This window comes from Microchirus variegatus (assembly GCF_963457635.1).
Source record: "Microchirus variegatus genome assembly, chromosome: 17".
Lineage (NCBI taxonomy): Eukaryota > Metazoa > Chordata > Actinopteri > Pleuronectiformes > Soleidae > Microchirus > Microchirus variegatus.
In genome coordinates, this window is record NC_139818.1 from 2,576,462 (window position 1) to 2,598,199 (window position 21,738).

The 21,738-nt window shown below is 42.1% G+C and overlaps 1 protein-coding gene across 1 annotated transcript in view; it reads left to right on the top strand.

Annotated features, from left to right (window-relative positions):
• Positions 1 to 21,738, top strand: part of cemip2 (cell migration inducing hyaluronidase 2) — a 51,949-nt gene that overhangs the window by 12,087 nt on the left and 18,124 nt on the right. Inside the window, exons 2-10 of the mRNA XM_083903944.1 lie at positions 142 to 493; positions 580 to 720; positions 1,398 to 1,965; positions 7,132 to 7,301; positions 8,525 to 8,716; positions 12,891 to 13,060; positions 16,768 to 16,980; positions 19,315 to 19,520; positions 21,158 to 21,227. Of these exons, the coding sequence (XP_083760070.1) occupies positions 160 to 493; positions 580 to 720; positions 1,398 to 1,965; positions 7,132 to 7,301; positions 8,525 to 8,716; positions 12,891 to 13,060; positions 16,768 to 16,980; positions 19,315 to 19,520; positions 21,158 to 21,227 (2,064 nt within the window). The 5' untranslated portion in view covers positions 142 to 159. The remainder of the gene's footprint in view (positions 1 to 141; positions 494 to 579; positions 721 to 1,397; positions 1,966 to 7,131; positions 7,302 to 8,524; positions 8,717 to 12,890; positions 13,061 to 16,767; positions 16,981 to 19,314; positions 19,521 to 21,157; positions 21,228 to 21,738) is intronic.

Sequence of the window (21,738 nt, forward strand, 5' to 3'; positions counted from 1 at the left end):
GTCAGAAAAACCTCAAAATTATGTCTTGTTTTGACCACAAACCAAAAGTATTAAGTTTTAATGGTTTCTTTGTTATATGGAGTAAAAAAACAGAAACCAATTAATCAATCTTTGCCCACTTGACGTTTTCCCTCCCCTCAGGTAGCAGACACGTATACCATGCCGACGAGCGATGGCCCTAGTCACTTCCCTGTCTTTGTGGCTCCGCCCCACGGACACCACCAGAGATCCCCAGGCTATGTCCCCGGGCGCGTGGCTCCTGTCCGCTCGCCGCCGCCCGCCAAAGCTCCACCGCCTCCACCGCTAAAACCTCGTTGCCCGCCGCCGGAGCGACAACCCACGTTCAACGTGTCAGAGGAGAACCAGCGAAGGGAGCGTGCTCGGAGCCTCCGGCAGAGGAAGAACACTCTGATCTGCTTTGGAGTGTCCATGGCTGCGTTCCTGCTCACGCTCATCCTCGTCCTCAGCCTCACAAGCGGAGATGTGATCGATGGTTAGTCTCGATTCAAATGTTCATACCTTTCGCAATGAAATGTCAACGTGAGTTTTGAGAATCTCTAATGAATTACTGATTCACAGAAAACTGTCCGGACCACAGTCTGTCCCTCAGCAGCTGGAACCCAGGTCATCAACCAGAAAAGGCTGTTGTTGTCAGGAGTGGACATTTGTTCAGATTGGAGTCTTCTGCGACCTTCTTTTCACTAACCATTCAGTCAGGAGGTGAGTACAGTAAAATCATCTATCAACTACAATCAACTATCGTGTTTATCAAATTTGTGCATCATGTAGCGACAAATTTACAGTCATATCTGTAATGTCTGATGTTCTTTTTGAATTGGAAAACTCACAACACTTCCAAGACATGCATTAAAGGTCCAGTATGGACTGGAGATTTCGACAAAAGGACAAAAAAAGGATTTTGGCCGGTTTGTCCATTCAGGCTGCCGTAGAAAGATGGTGCTTATTTGAACGGCCAAGCAGTTTGAATGTTTATGGGTATTGTATTACATTTCTGCCATTAAATCTTCCTGAATGTGTCTAGCTGGACCTTTAGGTGTTTGATTTACACTTAATAAATAGACAAAAATTCTATTTAACCCTACATATAATTTTCCAAAATATGGTTTAAAGGTGCATTATGTAATAAATCTAAAGCAACTGGACATAAAATCCTCCTAATATGTCACAGAGAATAATGTTCATATAACAAACTGATCTCACCAACAACAACAGTACAGAAAAATTATTTGCATTTAAAAAAATCTTTTGCAGATTGCCAGTTATGTCTGATCTACAATGGCGGAGAAAACGAAACCTTAAAGACCTCTGTTTTAAAGTGTAGTAACCATTTTGGCCACTTTTTGGCACCTTTAACACTCATGTTTGTCTTTTCACAGGTCAAGTCGTTTTTGCAGACAATGCTGACGGTACCAAAAACATAACATTGAGAACCCGCCACATCCTCATAGAAGACGGTGGAGCCCTTCACATCGGTGCTCCCAAATGTCGCTACCGTTCCCATGCCACGATAGCCCTTTTGGGCCGCTCTGACGACAAAGAAGTCCCGGAGGTCCCCGGTCTGGGCCGTAAGTTCATCGGCGTTCAGGGCGGTGGTACTCTGGAGCTACATGGCACCCAGAGAGTCTCGTGGTCTCTGCTGACGAAAAGCATCCCCGCCACTGGGCTGGCCTCGGGAGGTTACTCCTTCCAGCGGAACTTCAGCCGAGGCATCAACCTGCGCGTGGTGGACCAGGACACGGCGGCCGTGCTGTTTTCCGAACGCTACGACACGCACGACTCCCGCAATGACAGCCGCCAGCTGACTCAGCTGCTGCGGTCGCTGCCGCCGGGTCGCATCGTCACTCTGGCCGTCGGCGACTCTGCTGCCAAATCTCTGCTCGACGAAACCAAGAGGACCATCGAGGAGAAGCTCGGCAGCAGCTTCGTCCATGATCTCAAATACAGGTAAGTCGTGCAACTTTGTCGTCTGTTTTTCTTGCATCAAGCTAACCCCTTATATATATATACATTTAGGCTCCGTCCCAATACCTCTCTCTTAAATTTCCCCTTGGTTTTGAGTGCCCTCAACCATAAATTCCCCTCGTTGAGGGAAGTGGTATTGAGACACCAATACATGCAAATTAGCGTAGTGAACGTAATGAACGTGCTAACCTACGTCACATGTTGACAATTCTATCGGTGGAGCGTGCTACTATTTTCATTCAGGAAAAAATGCCGGCGGATCAGCTGTTTGTTTTTTTCCGTCAACGCTGGTTTTTCTCCGTCCTTGTAAACGCTTTATCACGAATGTGATTGAAATCTGACAAGTCCAGAGTATTCGTGTTCAAGTGTATTTTCTGACATTAGTGTTCAAAGCATAAAACGGTCTTTTGGATGTGTGTCAAACCAACATATTCCAACGCAATTCGACATTGTAACGTGCTTATTTGCGAAAAATATAGTACAACGAAAATGTTCCTCGGTAGATGTGGCCGCCATCTTTGTTGAAAAATATCAGCCGGATCGCTGAATCCGCAAAGCATCATGGGTAATTTCCTCTTCCACTTATTTTTAAGCCTGCACCAGAGCTCCCTACGTTTTGAGGGTTGATTATCACATTTCCCCTTGCTCCTCCCTACACGTGAACATGCAAAATGTAGGGTAAGGGCAACAATGTAGGGTTAGGGCAAAAATGTAGGGTTAGGGGAGGGATTGGGACAGGGCCTAAGACAAACTCCTTTACTGCCAAATGGTCAAGAGAGAGTTGCCCCCTTTCAGTGGGTTGTACCGTTATTTAAAAAGCCTTTGTTTACCTGCAGATTCTTGTCTAAATGAGGTACAGTATGTGCTGCATCACCACGGTAATGAGTTTGTTGCTCAGCTGTGCGTCAGAATGTGCCAGCTTTTGAAGGATTTGTATTGGTTCTCCATGGTTTTTTGTAGGCCCTGGGAGTGTTTTGTTTATTTTCAGTCTCCCGTGACTGATAAAGTGAATGTGTTTTTCTTCGACCATTAAAGTGGAGATCTTAATGACTCTCTCACCTTGGAAACCATGTCACTGGGACAAATAATATCAGTGTTCTGTTCCATCATGTCCATCCTCCACGGAAAAATTAATCCCTTGAATCGTTCCTGGTTTGTCCTCGTCCTGTTTCCTTCTTTTCTGTTTGAATGCGCTCTGCCAGGAAAGGAAGCACGTACCGGATAACGGGGTTATGGTCCGAGCGTTAGCAGTAAATGTGGAAATGTTTTTTGACCTTCGTGCTCGTCGCCTCTAAAGGACACGTATTGGACTTGTTTGGTTGTTTGGTTCTCGTGAGCTTTAGCACTGTGACATTAGAGCCTCTCCTGCTGTCCCTCAGACAAACGCATGCTCACAGCAGGTGTGTTTCTTTCACTGACTAACACTCGACTGAATTTCAGTCTGACTTATTTGTAGCTTGGCCTACTTTTGGTCCACGGTCGGCTCAAACGGCTAAGTGCTACACCAGATTCTCCAGTGTCACGTTTCACCTCTGGGGCTGGATGCCAAGGCAGCACAGGGTTCTTCAAATAAATCCATTCAAACCTAATATAAATCACACAATAAAGCCTGTGCACACACACACACACACACACACATATCAATGAGTTCACTGTCTTCTAATCCTTTCTCTATTTGTTAGAGTGGGGGTTTCTTATATCCTGGCTTTCTATAGGTCTTGTCATGATGGGAGGAAATGCTTAGCATATATTTATGAGACAGCGTTCACTTCAGTGTCTCAATAAAGTCGCCCTTTGTTAAGTTTTAAGAGTGCAGTTTTACGCTGTGAAGGTTCAGTGTTTAATCACTACAGTGTTGTGTAACAGGGGGTTGAGGATCCTTCCATTTATGTTTCAATTTAAAACTAGAGCGGGGATGGAATGATGAAAGTCGACAATTAAAACCAGCTTTTCAAAATGTGAATATTTTCTGGGGGTTTTTTTTCTCTCGCTAAAACAAAGAAATCATTAAAACTGAATCATTTATTTTGGTTTGTGGACAAAAACAAGACATCTGAGATTTGAGAACATCATCATTTTTGAGGTTTTTGGAAACACTGATCAACATATTTCAACATTTTCTGATGTTTTATGCACCAAACGGCAACCAATGAAATGAGAAAACAATCCGCAGGTTCATTGATTTTGAAAATAATAGTTAGTTGTAGCTAGAGCTGAAATAATTAATCGATTATTAATTGATTACTAAATTAATAAACTATTTTGATAATTGATTAATTGGTTTGAAGCTTTTTTCATGAATAAAACAAGATTTCTCGTTGTTTTAGCTTCTTGAATGTGAATATTTTCTATGTTTCTTTGCTCCACATTACCAATGTATTGAGAAAACAATTGACAGGTTAATTGATTTTGAAAATAATAGTTAGTTGTAGCTAGAGCTGAAACAATTCATCGACGAATCGATTATTAATCAATTACTAAATTAATTGCGGACAATCGTCAACTATTTTGATCATCGATTAATCGGTTTGAAGCTTTTTTCATGATTAAAACAGGATTTCAGATTGTTTTAGCTTCTTAAATGTGAATATTTTCTCGGTTTCTTTGCTCCACATAACCAAGAAATCATTAAAACTCAATCATTTTGGTTTGTGGACAAAACAAGACATTCGAGAACATCGTCATTTCCAGGTTTGACAGACACTGATCAATATTTTTTAACATTTTCTGACATTTTATGTTTTATTTATAGTAATTTAGCCCTAGAGGATCTTGAGGCACTCATTTCTATTGTCTCAGACACAGGCGAGCATAATGAACAATAACAAACGACCACGTGATCCACAGTAAAATAAACTCCAGGTCTCAGAGGCGTCGTTCCTTCTTCCTGGAGTGGAAACATGAATGCTTTGGCCGCTGCCTCGCGCCTGTTGTCACCTCTCGTCTTTAATCTCGACCTCTTGGGAGAGCACTGAGACTCGCGTAGACTCGCGTTCACGCTGACCTGTAGTGAATTCACCTTTGACCTCCACGCGTTCAAACAATGAGGTCGTTAAAAAAAAAAAAAAAACCCTGATGAACATCCACTCAAGGATGTAGTAAAAGGGAAAAAGGTGAAACGTCCACTTTTGTTTCCCTTTGGTTGTCTCTTAACTCAGATGTATTCACGCTGTATATTTGCACAAGGACACAAAAGTGCTTTTCCTTGATTATTTTCTTACCCCTGAGGGGAAAAAAAAGAGTTCCACACTCACTGTGGCTGAAATGAAAGAACAAAGTGGATCTCCAGATGGAGTCTGATTGTGTGTCAGTGGGGTGCACAGTGCCACGACTCGGGGGTTCTTTCATCTGCAAGAAAATGTGTTTTTCGGCTGCGGTCGTGCCGCTCTGTGACATTAATATTCACACAGACATGTTCGGGGGTTTAATTGCATTTCAAACTACTGTATTTAGGCAGATTTTGTGAAACAGCAGTGGGAATATTCAGCCGTTAAAAGGTCTCGAAATCTTAATTTTTAATACAAGACAAGCGCTCTTCTTAAATGTGAACTTTTTCTGCTCTCTTTGCGACATAATAACCTAGAAATAATTAGATCTGTGACCCTAGAAGAGACATTTTTGGCAATTGTATTTGTAATGTTTCTTTCTTGAAGATCCAAATTATTAGTATGCTAATAAACTTACGAACAAGACCAACATGGAACTGTTTTTAATCAGAATTAATCACAGTACTTTTCTTTGCTGCCTTTCAAACGTTATCCTCTACCAGACCACCTCACCTTGTCCTCTATTTTGCAGAATTGTACATTTAATGAGACTCGAAAATACATTCTGTGGCTGTTGAATTAAATCCCTGTGCAAATGCACCTTTATATCCATCATGCGTGACAAACTGAAAGGTTTCAAATTAAACTCGTCGAGACCTCAAGAGCAGCCTGTTTTGTCATCGGCGGAGCAGAGTGTTGATTGAAGTTCAGAGTTCTGCATTCTTACTTTCCTCCAAATGTCCAGCTGTTGACCCCAGGATTCTGTAGCTTTAAAAATAGGCCCCTGAACGGTTGAACTGTGAGAAAAGAGTGGCACTCCGGTAACGATCACTGTGAACAGTGTGAAGGTCACGTCGTCTCTAAGAAGAACAATGTTCTTTAAATATTATTGATCGTGTGATTGTTTGGATTCATTCAGCTAAGAGGTCATTGGCTCAGAAACCCAGGGCAATGACATTTGAATCTCTCGCGCCCTTAAATCCACGCCCAGTCCCACTCGGCATCCACACCCTCCAGCACCAATTTCTGAATGATTTTAGCCTCTGGTTTAATCGCAGCAATCTAGAAATTCTTGTCTTTACATTCCTACTTCATAAGATACTGCACAGTGAAGTGAAAAAGAAGGGAGGACTTGGAGCAAAAAAATTGGAATTGGAATTGGAAAGTTGGCCTTGAATGAATGTTTGGACATGGCAGTATTTCTCTGCTGCTACACTCACAACCTTCCTGATGTCTCCTGCTCTCATTTTAATATCACTTCAGCGTTTATGGCATGGAATTCATGGATTAGTCTCTTTTCCAAATGTCTGCCTGTTATGATATATAGCAGTGATTCCCAAAGACTGTGTTGGGACCTGCAGATGAATCACGGAATACTTTTCAGTCAAAATAACATGCTCAAGATAGAGTTCTGATTCATTTACCTAACATCCTTAGGACATTATTTATTTTTCCAACTCAGAATTATGTCAAGTGTTGCAGAAAAAGCTGTAAAATTGATCCAGCATCATGCACAAATTGACTTTTGTTTTTAAAAAGTCAGTCCCTGCACAGAAGGTTGAGAAAAATCTCAGTGGATGTCGTTGATCTAGATCTTCTACATCTTCTCCACAAACTTTGGAGAATGTCCAGGGAATTTGATCTGCACATTCTCTGAGGTTTGCTGTTCGTATACGATGATAGATGCAGGAGATTATCTGGGTAAGATCCTCTCACAACAGCTGGAGAATCGTCTAGAGTATCCAGGCAAGTGGTGTCATTTCAGCCAGGTAGAACCAGTGTATGAGTAACTACATGTCACCTTATGTTTTTCCAGCATTATGTGGAAAACTGAAGCTCCGTACTCTCGGATAACCCTGTCCCTGTTCACGTCTCTCTGCAGACAGGCCTGGGCGCTGGTGTCGGTGGTGGACGGCGGTAACGCGTCGTGCACGGAGGACGTCCGGGAGCACGAGAACCACGACACGGGAGGACGAGCGCTCGCCGCGCGCAACTTCACCACCGTGGACGGCGTGGGATTCTCCGTGACTGCCTACAGTGAATGGAAGACTGGTGAGGAACATTCAAACACCTGGTTTCCAAATGTAGCATTTTGAGAGAACTACGGTGGCTTTTGCAGCCCAGAAAGGATATCGTTGTTATTCATTTGTGCAGTAATCTTACATAAAAGCAAGATTATGGCTTCAATAAAGCAGAATGAGTACTTCATTCAAAGGCAATAATAAAAAAACAATCTTTATTTTTAAAGGTGCCATATGTAAGAATGTGGCCAAAAACAGTTCCGACATTCAAATTCAAAATATCAAGGTCTTTTAGGTTTAGGTTTTTTGACGTAACTGGCAACCCGTGGTTGCTCGGCAGCTGAGACTCTACTGACTGCAATGATTGGTAGACGGCGGTAGGTGGCGCCACATGACGCCAAAACATGATTTCAAAACATAAACATGATTTGCAGTCTGCAAAATATATTTTTTAATGCAAATATTTTGTCTGTACTGTTGTTGTTGGTGAGTTCAGTTTGTTATATGAACATTATTCCTGAGTCTCTGTGACATATTAGGAGGATTTTATGGCCAGTTGATTTAGATTTATTACATAATGCACCTTTAAACAACTATATACAATACACACAAACATATTTACGAGTAGTGTATTCAATCTCTGCCAATAAAGCCTTGTAAAACTTACACACTTGACCTTTAAGTTACTCATAATAATAGTTAAAAAAAGGCAGGTTTCTCAGTATTTGTTCAGGTAAATGCTTTAGAGAAATGGCTCTAATCTCTTTGCTGATCAATCATCTGAACATGAAAGACATTCCTGTGCATGTGTGAGTGTTTTTATGACCACACCGTTATAGCTAATAGCAGCTCTCAGGGCAGATGGAAGTGCAGTTGAGGGGTGTTGGGGAAGCACCAGCACACCCTCAGAGTGGATTTCTGTATTCTGTAATATTTGTTGCAGCCGTGCATGACCACACCTTATAAAACATTTGTTTTACATTGGTTCAGTTTTACTGTGTTTGGTATTATTGCTGTAAAATTGGTGTAAAATTGCAATAACAAGACTTGAGTGACAATGTCCATCACTGATCAGAATTAACTGCTTTATGGTTGAGTCTTTGCTTCATAGTCTGGCAGTGTGTGTATAATGTTATTTTATTCTGAGGCCAGGCTCTAAATTACTCCTGGATGGGGTTAAATTACTCATAACAAGAAACTCTGCTGCTCTGCTGTTTTTTGAAGAAAGTCCCTTTTTTTTCCTTCTCCTTCCAGGTTTTGCCATCTCGGGCTTCCAGGTGGACGCTGTGGACCAGGTGGTTCTGAACCTGCAGGATGAAGTGACGCAGACCTGGAGACCCGGGGATCGCGTGGTCATCGCCAGCACGGATTACTCCATGCATCAGGCCGAAGAGTTCACGCTGCTGCCGTGTCGTCGGTGCACCAGCAGGCAGGTCAGGATTCAAGGTGAGAGAGAGAGTAGATGTGTTTTTGTTTGTGGTCTTATCTTACAGCTGTGTGTGTGGTTTGGTGTGTAATCTGAACCATGTTGTTGCCATTTTTGGGGGCTGCATAGTTCCTGCTAATTGTGGAGGAGGAGGAGGAGCGAACGAATAAGGAAGGAAGAGCAATGAAAAGCACAGCACTGACGTATTTCATATGAAAAGGTTCAGAGCGGAACGAGAATAACATCTTAGTCATAAGAGGACGATGAGATAAACGAGATATGATGTGATTCAGGGAACTTTGTCAAATTCAAGAGTCAAGAAAACTTTATTTATCCCCAGGGTGTAATTAAGCTAAGGCACATAGAGCAGGACAAAAAGACTAAGAATAAATAGTTATGAAGAGACTAACAACAACACAAAAACAAATATAGAGACTAACAACAACAAATAATTATGTGCCAGAATGTGCAAGTTAACTTCTTCTCCACAGCGTCAGAAGCAGCGACAAAAGCATCATAAAACCATATCAAACTTTAACAAACACAGACATGCTGCATACCCACAGAAAGGTCAGAAACTCAGCTAAAAGCTCATATAAACCATTCTTATGTTCACCAAACACAGTTAAAACACCGATGGATCAAACCCGCAGGAGCGGAAAAAAACGCAACAGCGCACTCATTGAAAAGCGGCACCGGAGCGTGCCAGCAGGACAGCGGAGAACAAACAGATTCCGACGGTACCATTTTTATCACTCTACGACCAAGATTCACGGATCCAGCCCTAAAATAAGAGCAAAACAACAACTGACTTTCAAAAAATACAAGCAGAAATGTTACCTTACCTTTGCTGTTTATCAAAACAAGTTATTTCCACTGGAACAAAACCGCTTCTAATGAACGAAAGAACTACACTTCCCAGCATGCTTTGGGAACAAATCCCGGGCTGATTGATCATTACAGAGCGACATTAGATTGTTCTGATTAGAGAAGGGCGAATGTCCGCACAAATGAGTCATATGCATTTATGTTCTTTTGACTCTCTAATGAAGTGATTCACACGCATTTGGAGACCGGGGTCTGATTCTACCGGTTTAGAGGTTTAAAACGAGCTGTCAATCACCCCAAATTGACCAAGGTAAGCCAGAGCTATGGCGCTCTGTAACTGAAGAGTCGCGCTGCAGAGTCACAGAGTTGTTATTACGCACCGCACAGGGAGCATCCAAGAGGGTCAGGGAAGAAGTGGTTAAAACACCGTGCAAATGGAGCAATGATACCACAAAAATATTCACATATTCTCATAGGATAAGAAGTCAGAAAGTTATTATAGTTATTAAAAAAAACAACTAGTAGTAGAGATTTTCAGTAAACTCTTTTAAATCCATTGCCTCGCCTTCACATCCCATTGTTAACCAGTATCACTGTAGAGGATGGTGACCCACAACGTTCTCATTAGCCTCGTAATGAGTCGTTTCAGTGTTTCCATACGTTTATTTATTTATTGCAGGGTTAGAGATTACACAGCGGTGATTCATTCCCTCTCACTCTCCATGACAAACACATGACCACACCGTTCTGTCAAAGTCTGACTGGTCGTCGGGAACGTTGGGAGAATTCCCGACGCGTCGGTTGACCAGTGGACCATCAAAATGTCAATTTTTCTCTTTGTTGGTGTGAGACCACATGAGATAATGCTGCCGTGTCTACACGCCAAGACTCGAGCTCAACGACGGTCCAGAAGGCTTACGCTTAAACAGGGTTGCATTTTTTATTTAATCGTCCGAAATTAAGCTCCTAATTATCCTTAAAAATGGCAATTACCCCTGAAATCTGGCATTGGAAGGTCTAGCGAATGCCACAGACACAACAACCTCGATCTCTGTGGAAAGTGTTGGAAAGAATTTGGCCGATTTGCACATGACGGAGATGGGAAGGAGCGGCACCACGGCGTCGTTTCTGCTGGCTTTGTTATTACGAGAGTGCACACAGAATATGTTTGTGTATCTGTGTTTTAACTGAGCACAGATACGAAGGTCGCTTTGATGTCTCCGTCTGCTTGTTTTCACTTTAGTTTAACCATTCGCTGATGTTTTTATCTGTCTTAAAGCGGAACTAGACCGGAAGTCTAGTTTTTCGGAAGTTCCAATTAACGCTGTTTTTTAGTTTGTATCTGCGTCATTACCTTGTTTACGAAGCCCTGAAGGTTCTAAACAAACATTTCAGCCACTGCTGAGAACGCTGTGTTTTATTGTAATCTGGGGCTCAGCGAGATCTCTGAAAAAACCCGGTCCGGTTACGTAAACAGCGGTTCTCCTGAACAGCAGATCCTCCTGCTCCGGGCACTAATCCGGGCACATCCGGTTGCGTACATTGAACCTCAGAAGAAGAATAACGTCCGTTGTGGAGGTGTTTCACGAGCGACAGTGTCTTCTGACTCGGGGTCTGACTCCGGGTCAAAGGTCGTCAAAGGGACTGCGGCGGGGAGTCGTGAGGAAGCTATTTTTAAACACTGTTAAAACAATGTTTTGATAATGAGGAGCAGTGCATCCACTGTTCCAGAGGGGGGAGCTGCGCTTCTGAGAGCGGGTGTGCTGATTATGTCACTTCCGGGTACTGGCCAATCACAAGACAGTCTGTCTTCTGGGTGCGAGAGTTGAGTCTGAAATATCGCGGCTGGGAAACAGCGTCAGAAAAGAGGATTTCTATCGGCTCGTTTACAGCAACTAGGAGGTTTTTGAGCATAAAAACAAGTTAATGTATGTAAGTAGACCTCCATAACTAACATATGTGCAACAGGACCACTCTATGTGAGCTTTAAGAATCCCTCCTTGCTCTGAATTAAAACATGTCATCGATTAAGTGCATATTACATGAATTTAAGGTCTTAAAGTTGTCTTCTCAAACCTGCAGATACCCCGAAACCTTAAAAACGCTGCAGCTGTGTACTGTGCACTTGTTTATGTGTCACAAATTAGTTGGTATTTGAATATTTACGATCTATTTCAGCAACAACCTACTTGTGCTGCTCTAATTCACTCCTCAAACTGTCTGTTCGTGTTTGCTCCATCTCTCTCTCTCTTTATCAGTCATGTTTCCTGATCTCATTCCTCTGTCATCAGTCGTCGGTAACTCCCTTCCTGAAGACAGGGATGGGTTCGTGTTTTGCTGTGTGTCCTCATTTTTTTTTTTTAACTGTTGCTGCCATGAAGGAAAGAGCCTGAGCAGCTGAAACACAGCTCTATGTTAACATTGGCATGTGCACCATGATGGTGGGTGTGGCTGCTTTCCACATTGTCTAAAAACTCATTGTTGTGTTTTTTGTTTTATTATATGTATTTGACAGCTACTCCTGTAAAGAGTTGTTGGGTTTTATTAAGGGTGTGGGTGTGGGTGGGTGTTTGTTGTTTGGGTGGATGCTGCTTGGCGAACTTCCTGTGGTTGACAGTTGGAAGATATTTATTCAGGTTACAAGCCAAATAAGAAATAATGATTTGATTTTGTCGGCGAAAAAGAATATGTTAATCTTAGCAAAATGGGTTATGAGTCAAGTGACACTGTGGAAAAACGAGTAGTGGACAGTGTGGGGTCTTTCTTTAGTTTTGAGGTGTGTGGGTAGGTAGGTTGTTGTTGTTTGTGTGTTTGCTGTGAGGCGTGTTTCCTGTGGTTGACAGTTGGAGGGTGTTTTCAGAAAGAAAATCTCTTAATTTAAATCCCAACACCTTGACATTTTGCCATCTTTTATTCAGCTTTTGTGCCAATGGAGAAGTGTGCACTTCAGACACATGAACTGATTCACATTCGTATTCATATACATGACCTTGGCTTTTCCTGGGTTCTGACAAGATTCTTGGTGTCAAAAATCTTGTCTAGTTGTCACAGCGTGGTGCAGTCGGATCCCGGTTCGACTGAGGGATTTTCCATGTGGAGTTTTGCATGTTCTTCCTGCTTGTGCATTGGTTATCTGGTTACTCCGGATTCAGGAAGTGAATATTTGTTCGTCTCTGTACGTGATGGTCAGGCGACCTGTTCGCCTGTCCGCCTGTTGCCCTATGTCAGCTGGGATTGTTCTCCAGCTCCCCAATCAGCCCTCATGTGGAGGATAAAGTCAAAGAAAATGATTGAATGAAATGTCATCTAACTGTAGCATGTGACCCAAGTATCTACGTCTGATCTGTTCTGTTCCGTTCCGTTCAGGGAAGCCTCAGTACGCTCACGTCGGCGAGATCCTCGACGGCGTGGACATGCGCGCCGAAGTCGCTATGCTCTGCAGAAACATTCTCATCTACGGAGAAATGGAAAACTCCTGTTACGGAGACAACGCGTGTCAGTTCTACAACCACGACACCTACGGAGGCCACGTCAAGGTACGTCTGTGTGTGTTTTTGACTTTACATTCTCAGTAAAGGTCAGTGTGTTTACAGGAACCAAGACCGTTCACAGTAAAGGCCACAGTTTACTTCTGCGTAAAGTGCTTCTACGTAAGTTACGGAGAGCCGGAGAGCCTCTCTGTCGTCTCCGGCTGCATGAATATTTTTTAAGTGTCCGTCACTCCGTCAAGGGACAACGGAGACGGCAAGGGCTGCGATTGGTCCTCAGGACAGGCCGAGATAACGCTGCTCTGTGCCGGCTCACAGTGCGCACAGAGCGTCCACAGAGGCGGAGCTGATCACCGACGACAACGTCGCTGCCAAACTATAAATACATCATATCTTAATACACAAACACCACATGTTTAGACTCTAAACGGCTAATTTCTCGCCTCAAATGATCTTAAAGCGGACCTAGACCTGAAGTTCCAGTTAATGCTGTTTTTTAGTGTGTATCTGCGTCATTACCTTGTTTATGAAGCCCTGAAGTTTCGAAACAAACAGTTCAGCCACTTCAACGCTGTGTTTTATTGTAATCTCGGGCTCAGCGAGATCTTTGAAAAAACCCGGTCCGGTTACGTAAACAGCGGTTCTCCTGAACAGCAGATCCTCCTGCTCCGGGCACTAGTCCGGGCACATCCGGTTGAGTACATTGAACCGCAGAAGAAGAATAACATCCGTTGTGGAGGTGTTTCACGAGCAACAGGGTCTTCTGACTCTGGGTCTGAGTCCGGGTCAAAGGTCTTCAAAGGGACTGTGGCGGGGAGTCGTGAAGAAGCTATTTTTAGGGTTCGAGCACGACTGTGCAAGAACCCTATTGTAATTAAACAATGTTTTTATAATGAGTAGCAGTGCATCCACCATTCCAGAGGGGGGAGCTGTGCTTCTGAGAGCGGGTGTGCTGAATATGTCACTTCCAGGTTGAGAGAGTTGAGTCTCAAATCTCGCGGCTGGGAAACACTGTCAGAAAAGAGGATTTATATTGGCTTGTTTACAGCAACTAGGAGGTTTTTGAGCATAAAAACAAGTTAATGTATGTAAGTAGACCTCCATAACTAACATATATGTGCAACAGGACCACTCTATGTGAGCTTAAAAACTGCGTTCCGGGACAGAAAAGTATTTATTTCAGGTGAGAAACGGCCCTAACCCTGTTTCAATGTTACTCAGCTGCAACAACAACAACAGTCTTTCTCTCTCCGACGCCATTGCTCACTGTAGCCAAAAGCACAAGCTAAACGGCGTAGCGACCCCTACTGATCGGGCGGGAAATTGCAGCGCGTATCCTGCACCGCGAGGGAGAACTATGAAGGCTGGAGGGGTCTCCGTGGTTACGCAGTCGGAGAAGTATAATGTGGCCTTAAGAAGGTCACTCGATTGAATCCTGGCTTGACTTAGTGTCAGTCGTTGGCCTCATTCACACGGTCTACCATCTTCTTCAAACGTTGTCCGTGTACGTGGCATTGTTTCAAGAAATGTCTTTTGCTGAGCGTGCACATAAAGCACGATGCGTAAGCAGATTCTCCTGAACTCATGGCCCCTGTGTTTGTTTAGTGTGTTTGTGTTGACTTCCTTCCACAGTCCAAAGACACACACACACAGACTGGGGGTGAAGTTAAGTACAGACTCTTAAATCAGTGTTTGTTTTTTTTTAAATGGACCAGCCTCAGCACCCACATTTGTCCTCCAACAAATTTAAACAAACATTAGTAACGGAGACCACATTCCTGTCTGCAGACGGGTGATATATACAGTATCTATCCGGACTTTGTTTGCTTTTACATTCACACTCTTTAGCTGCTCGTTTCATAACTGCAGTGAAAGAGTTAGAGGAATATGTGTGTGATCATCGTTGAGCTATAGAAGAAGTGCACACAGTAGTAAAGCCACAGTCTCACTTTCAAATCCCAAACTGACTTTAACTTTAACGCTTCTTAGAAAAACTGTGTTTTCTCCAGAGGTGGAAACTCAGAGAATTTTGACGTAACGCACAAATTGGTTTTTTGGAAGCGCTAAAAATGCTATTTTTGGAAAATGAAGAAAATCTCAAAAACACCACCCTTGTATTTTCCGTGTATACAAAAACCCAACCTTGGGAAATCGATGATGTCATAGCCCCACCTCTTGCTCTTACAGTTGCTGTTGCTGTCTTCATCATCATCGTCGTCGTTTGGCGTCTTCTTGTGTTTGCGTTTGTGTGTATGAAGGCATTTCATGTTAATAACATTAAACATTAAAGGTCTGTTTCCATGTGTTTACGACCTGATTTAATCACTGGTGTTAATGTGATTATGTGTGGTTGTTTGTGTTTGTGTCCGCTGGGATTGACTTCAGTTCCCTCCTGTGACCTTCAGTGGAAAAATAAGTCAATAAATGTCTGCAGTAATCTGTGTGACTGTTGTTAACATTCTCCAGTTATACGTCGTACATGTACTCTACTGTATTGTGTAATTTTTTTGCCTTTAAATATAAATCAGAACACTGACGACAGATCAGCGCTTCGGCGTGACAATAACCTCAGTATCTTCTCCCCCCCCCGACCCTCTCTGATGACTCCTTTATAACAAGTACACTATAATTTAGTACGCGACGCAAGGATTTCTTTAACGTTCTGTGGCAAATGCACAATAGCATTCCTGAAGCTGTGTGAAGCTTTTGTCCCCGTTGTGCAAAACACAATAAACACTTTTTTTTTTTTTTTTTTCATTTGAACGATTTTTCTTTTCTGCCACGTTTATGGTTAGCATGAAAACCACTTTTATTGATATTACACAATCTTGCTTTTTAAAATGATTGACGCCGTCACCTCAGACCACCTCAAACTAACAGTGCTATACACGTTTGTATGTGTGTTTTTGTAAAATTTTGGACGACATAGTATAGTATGACGTTTTTGTCAAATTGTGCGTGCGTGTGTGTGTGTTAATATCACTAACACACACACAACACTCATCCTCTTGTCACTACTCCCACCTGGACATGGACATAAAACCATTGGCGGTCATGTCATACTGTTGTGTGCATGTGTGACACACAGAGGAAAAGCTAGACTTATCTTTGGCTGGTCCTCAATTTCAAGGGCTTTTTCAGGGTTAAGACCTGGTTTTACAGTCAGTCTTAGAGTCTGGATTATCTTATTATTAGGATAAAAGTTTGAATTATGCATTAAGATTGTAGGATTAAGGTGAAAGTAATGCATTATGTCTACGAATGTCCTCACTGCGAGTGCTGTACAAGAGTGTGTGTGTTTGTGTTACAGTTAGCTGGAGGGATTGGCCAATACCTCCTTAACAGGAACCAGACGTTGTGGATTAGGCCATACCCACAAAAAGGCCTCCCGCAGAGCATTGTACAGCACAGCCACAGTATATTTGACTGTTTGTTGATGTTCATGTTGGACTTAATTTGCTTCTGAGTGCATTTTCCTTTGCGTCTCCACATTGCTTTTGATTCACGCTTTATGAAAAGAGCAGCGGCAGTTGTGGAAACGTGTGACTCAGCCAGCTCAGCTATAGCTCACGTCCCGTGGGAATCACTGACTGTTGACCTACAGCAGAGTGGTGGCATGTTTAGCCTAGCCACAAACATACAGTGGGTTTCCCACTGTCATGTACTTTTACACTGTATAAAACCCACATTGTCGTAGTTCTAAGACTCTAGTCTTTATTGTCTCTCTCTCTTTCTTTCTGCACATTTCTACACAGATCTTTGGTAACTTCTCCTCGGTGCATCTGTCCCACGTGGAGCTAAAGAACATGGGTCAGCAGGGACAGGAAGGACGTTACCCTCTCAACTTTTACATGTGCGGGGACGTCGACCAGAGAGGAGGCTACAGGGAACCCACGTATGTGGACGGACTGTCCATACACCACTCCTTCTCCCGCTGTGTCACCATACACGCCACCAACGGTCTGCTGGTAAGTTACTGAGATTGTAGAGCAGGGGTTCTCAAAGTTTTGATACCTGAGGGCCAATTTAGGAAACCCAACTTTGGACTGAGGGCTGCCAAAGAAAAAAAAAACAGAAAGAAATCCCATTTGTAATAATTTTAATGACCAGATTGCAGTTCTACAGTTTAGCGTTAAGTAATATAAGTGTTAATATAATGTCATTTAAGAATTTATATAATAACGCTTTATAATTTACTGGGTAATTACCCAGTATTTTGGCGATTGTTCTTACCTTCTAATTACAGGTTAATACCAAATAACACATTTCTGTTACCATGTATTTACTGGGTAAATAGCTAGTAATTGGGGGCTGTAGCTACCTGCTGATTACCAGCTTATAACCCAATAATACACTAAAATTTACCATATAGAAACCAGGTAAATACCCAGTATTTTTGTTTACACTTATTGGTCTGTATCCAGTAATGTCCAATAAACATTTAACAAGCTTAGTCGCTCCTGGATTAAAACTATCAACTGTAATTCTGCGGGCCGCCATTGGCCCCCGGGCCGCACTTTGAGAACCAATGTTGTAGAGGGTGCAAGCATAGACGTTATCGAGGTAGCAGCTGTTTTTAAATGTGCTGCATCAATGGATTGGATACCGTTTTAGTTTTTATTCATGTTCAGGTGCATTTGCCAATTTTCAATTATGGCAAATACCAATATTGTGCAGATAATACTGTGAATCCTGATATAAGACACTTGCAAATACTCCTCTCTATTCATCTTAATATCATGACTCCACTGTCTGAACTGTGGAGCACTTTTACTTTGAAATTGGAACAGGATGTGTTGTGTTTATGACATTTTTGACATATTGAGAAGTTTTAAAGGTGCATTATGTAATAAATCATAAAATCCTCCTAATATGTCACAGAGACTCAGGAAAAATGTTCATATAACAAACTGAACTCACCAACAACAACAGTACAGACAAAATATTTGCATTAAAAAAAATATTTTGCAGACTGCAAATCATGTTTATGTTTTGAAATCATGTTTTGGCATGTGGCGCCACCTACCACCGTCTACCAATCATTGCAGTCAGTAGAGTCTCAGCTGCCGAGCAACCACGGGTTGCCAGTTACGTCAGAAGACCTCGGTATTTTGGATTTAAATGTAGTAACCGTTTTTGGCCACATTCTTACATATGGCGCCTTTAAGTGTGACTAAAAATACTTTTTCTGTAATGTGTTGCTATGATGCACATGCACAGCTTGTGGGTGGGAAAAAAATAGTGACAGAGACAGAGTGTCTTCTCCATATTTGTATTTTCTTTTTATGGCTGTGAAATCAAACACACCATATACACACACACACACACACACACATGATTCAAATGAATATGTTGTTGTCAGGCTTTTTCTAGAGCTTGATGACGAGCTGACCTTTTGAATCCCGTGTGCTGGAGCAGGGAAACCTCTAAAAAAAACAAAAAACCCTGACAGGGGTCTCAGATATCCAGGATTGAGAAACACTGCTCTAACCTAATAATGCAGCACTGACAGGTGTAGTGTGTTATGATACTGGACTGTTCAGTGTTCATTAACCACAGCCTCTGTAATAGCTTTTCTTCTCTTGTGGTTTCATTCGACTTTTATTCAGTCTCTTATTTTTCTGTACTCGTTTGATAAAGAGATTGCCGTGTCTTTGTGTGAATCGTTGTTTTCGGCTGTGTGTGTGTGTGTGTTTGTTTACTTGTATAAATCCGTGTGTGTGTGTATGTGTGTGCGTGCGTGTGTGTGGGGGGGTGTGGGGGTGTGTGTGTGTGCGCGTGCGTGTGTGTGTGTGTGTTCTGTGTGTGTGTTCCCTGTGTGCTTCATGTTTGTCCTTGACTGAATCCATTTTTCCTTTCCTCCATAAAGGAAATGTCATGTATTAACTCTTGGATTGTCTCGTTGGACTCTGCAGGTTTTTTTCTGTTTCCGTTTCTCACACAGTAATGATGTGAATGTTCTTTTTTTTTCCTCTCTGGACACCACTGTTCTCCACACAGCTTTGCTCAGGTTTATTAAAAAAAAAGGAAAAGGTCAGTGTAGGAGGATTATTTGAGGAATTTGAAGTCGTCTGAGGAAACAAGCGTGGAGCTGTTACTCGCTCTAACTAATGTTGTCCAAACCTCCTTGTTGACCAGGATTTTCTGCATATTTCTGTCAGGTATGAAGTGACTATCCTGTGGAAAAGGAAAAAAGTGCTATAAATGGTGTTAAGTAGTGGACACAGTTTTCCTCTCCCACTGAGAACTGGGCTTTTTAAAGCCTCCCTGTGACCTGTGTTCTGTCTGTGTCTTTGCTCCAGGTGAAAGACACAGTGGGTTACGACACCCTCGGTCACTGTTTCTTCCTCAAAGACGGCGTTGAGCAGCGAAACACCTTCTTCCACAACCTCGGCCTGTTGACGCGACCCGGAACTCAGCTGCCGACCGACCGCAACGACACGCTCTGCACCAGCATCAAGGACAACGTCTACAAGGGCTACACTCCGTCACCCAGCACAGAGTGCAAGTAAGAGAGGACACAAGAGTGATGTGCAGACGTTACTGTGTATCTCTGCTTAGTGATATGACTCAAACTGAGTATAAAACGTTTGTTGTGCCATGTGTGCTAGAAATACAATACATTTTTGTAATACAATAAAAAAGATATATAATACAAATGACACACTATATTAAATAAATTAAACTATAAACTATAAAACAATTTAAAATATAGTATTAAATTAAATAATGTACAGTAAATGAGATTAAATGAGTCAGATTCATGAGATTAAATCCAAAGTAGGGCTGCAACTAACTGTTATTTTCCAAATCTATTAATCCGTTTTATTATTTTCTCAAAAGTTTGAATGATTTCTTGGATCTATGAAGCAAAGGAACCTGGAAATATTCACATTTAAGACTAAGTGTGTGTGTGTGTGAGTGCAGTGTGAAGGAGCTACAGGATTAGAGATTTACACTTTTACGCAGCTTAAAACCCATTTTTTACACTTTGGCTTTCGACCCAGTATGAGATTTCTATTTTTTTAATAGTTTATTGTATGACCAGTTTAATTGCGTTGTCTTTATTTATAAAGCACTTTAAAAACAACAACAGCTGAAACAAAGTGCTGTACAGCAGAGATAAATAAATAAAACCAATAAGACATACAAACGTGTGACCTAATAGACATAAGAACAAACAATAAAATACTGTAGAAAGTATAAAAACAACACAAATAAATAGGTCATGGAGAGGTAGACGATCAATGAATACTTGCTAGTGTCTACAATCGCAACAGACTGACTCACTTTAAAACCATATCCTTGTCAGACAGAGTGTGTTTCTGATGGTGGGAAACCTGGAGAGTCTGTGCAGACTCAGACTCAGTATTCTGAGAGAAAACAGCCGGACGTCATCTGTCGGGCCAGAGATAGAGTTGTAAAGTTGTAGAGTGCGAGTAGAGATTATTGGCAGGATGCTTTTTTATCTTTTATCGGCGTAAAAACAACCGCTCTTCTCCGCGGGATGTTGTCGAGAACAGAAGAACAGTTCTTCAGTGAAGGAGGGAAGTCAGAGGTCTGTTTCTGAGGGTTTCTGTGTGAGTGTTGGCAGGGTTCATGTTTCCAGAGGTGGAGGATGAAGTGGCAGAAAGATGGATGGATTATATATGTTATATATTTATATAAGAGGGGGGTCTCAAACTCGCGGCCCGGGGGCCACATGCGGCCCACCAGTCAATGTCCTGCGGCCCTACGCTTATTTCGAAATGATTAAATTCAACATTTAATTATACGCCTGTCTGGTGTTTTAATTACAATTGTCTACATGTATATTTTGATTTAATGTTTAATGTCTGTTTTCATTATTTATAGATTCATTACGCATCATACATGGGTTTTTTTTGGTCAACTATCCATCAAAACAAAGACTTTTACTTTGAAATGGTGTGCGATGTCATCCTAAATATTTGTAATTGCAACATCATGGTGGATTATCAAGATATCATTTTAATTTCTAATCACTAAACCAACCAGACGAGAAGTTCACTGACCCCCAGGTCATTTTGAGTTTGAGGCCCCTGATGTAAGAGAATTCTAGAAAGATGACTTTGATCTGTCTTATTTGAGTCATATCGTCATATCTTCTTGTTTTCTTTTCTCCAGGGCAGTGTCAACATTCTGGATCGCCAACCCCAACAACAACCTCATCAGTAACGCAGCTGCTGGTTCTCAGGTAATAATATCAGAGCTTCAGGTCCACTTTATAATCACTGCACAAATGATTAATAAAACATGAAAAGGAACTTTTAATATGATGCAGAGCCGCTGTGGCTTTGCTGTTCCTGAACTTTGTTTTATTTTTATTGTTATTATTAAAAAAAGAAGAAAGATTTTCAATAAAAAGAACAAGAAACCCCTCAATAAAATGAGACTTAACAGGGTTTGGTGTCTGATGTCTAATATATGAGAGTAGCAGAAGGAAATCCCTCCTCATCTCTTTTTCATTTCGGCACAGACGGAGTTCACATGAGAGGCCTCTGCACATTGGTGTCGTAGTTAAGGCCACATTATACTTACATTATACTTATACTTCTCCGTCGTGGTGCTGGATACGCCCCCCGATCAGTAGGGGTCGCTACGCAAGGTTGTTGTGCTTTTGGCTACAGTGAGCAATGGCTGCCGAGAGAGAAAGAGAGAGAAAGACTGTTGTTGTTGATCATTTGAGGCGAGAATTTGGGCCCCAC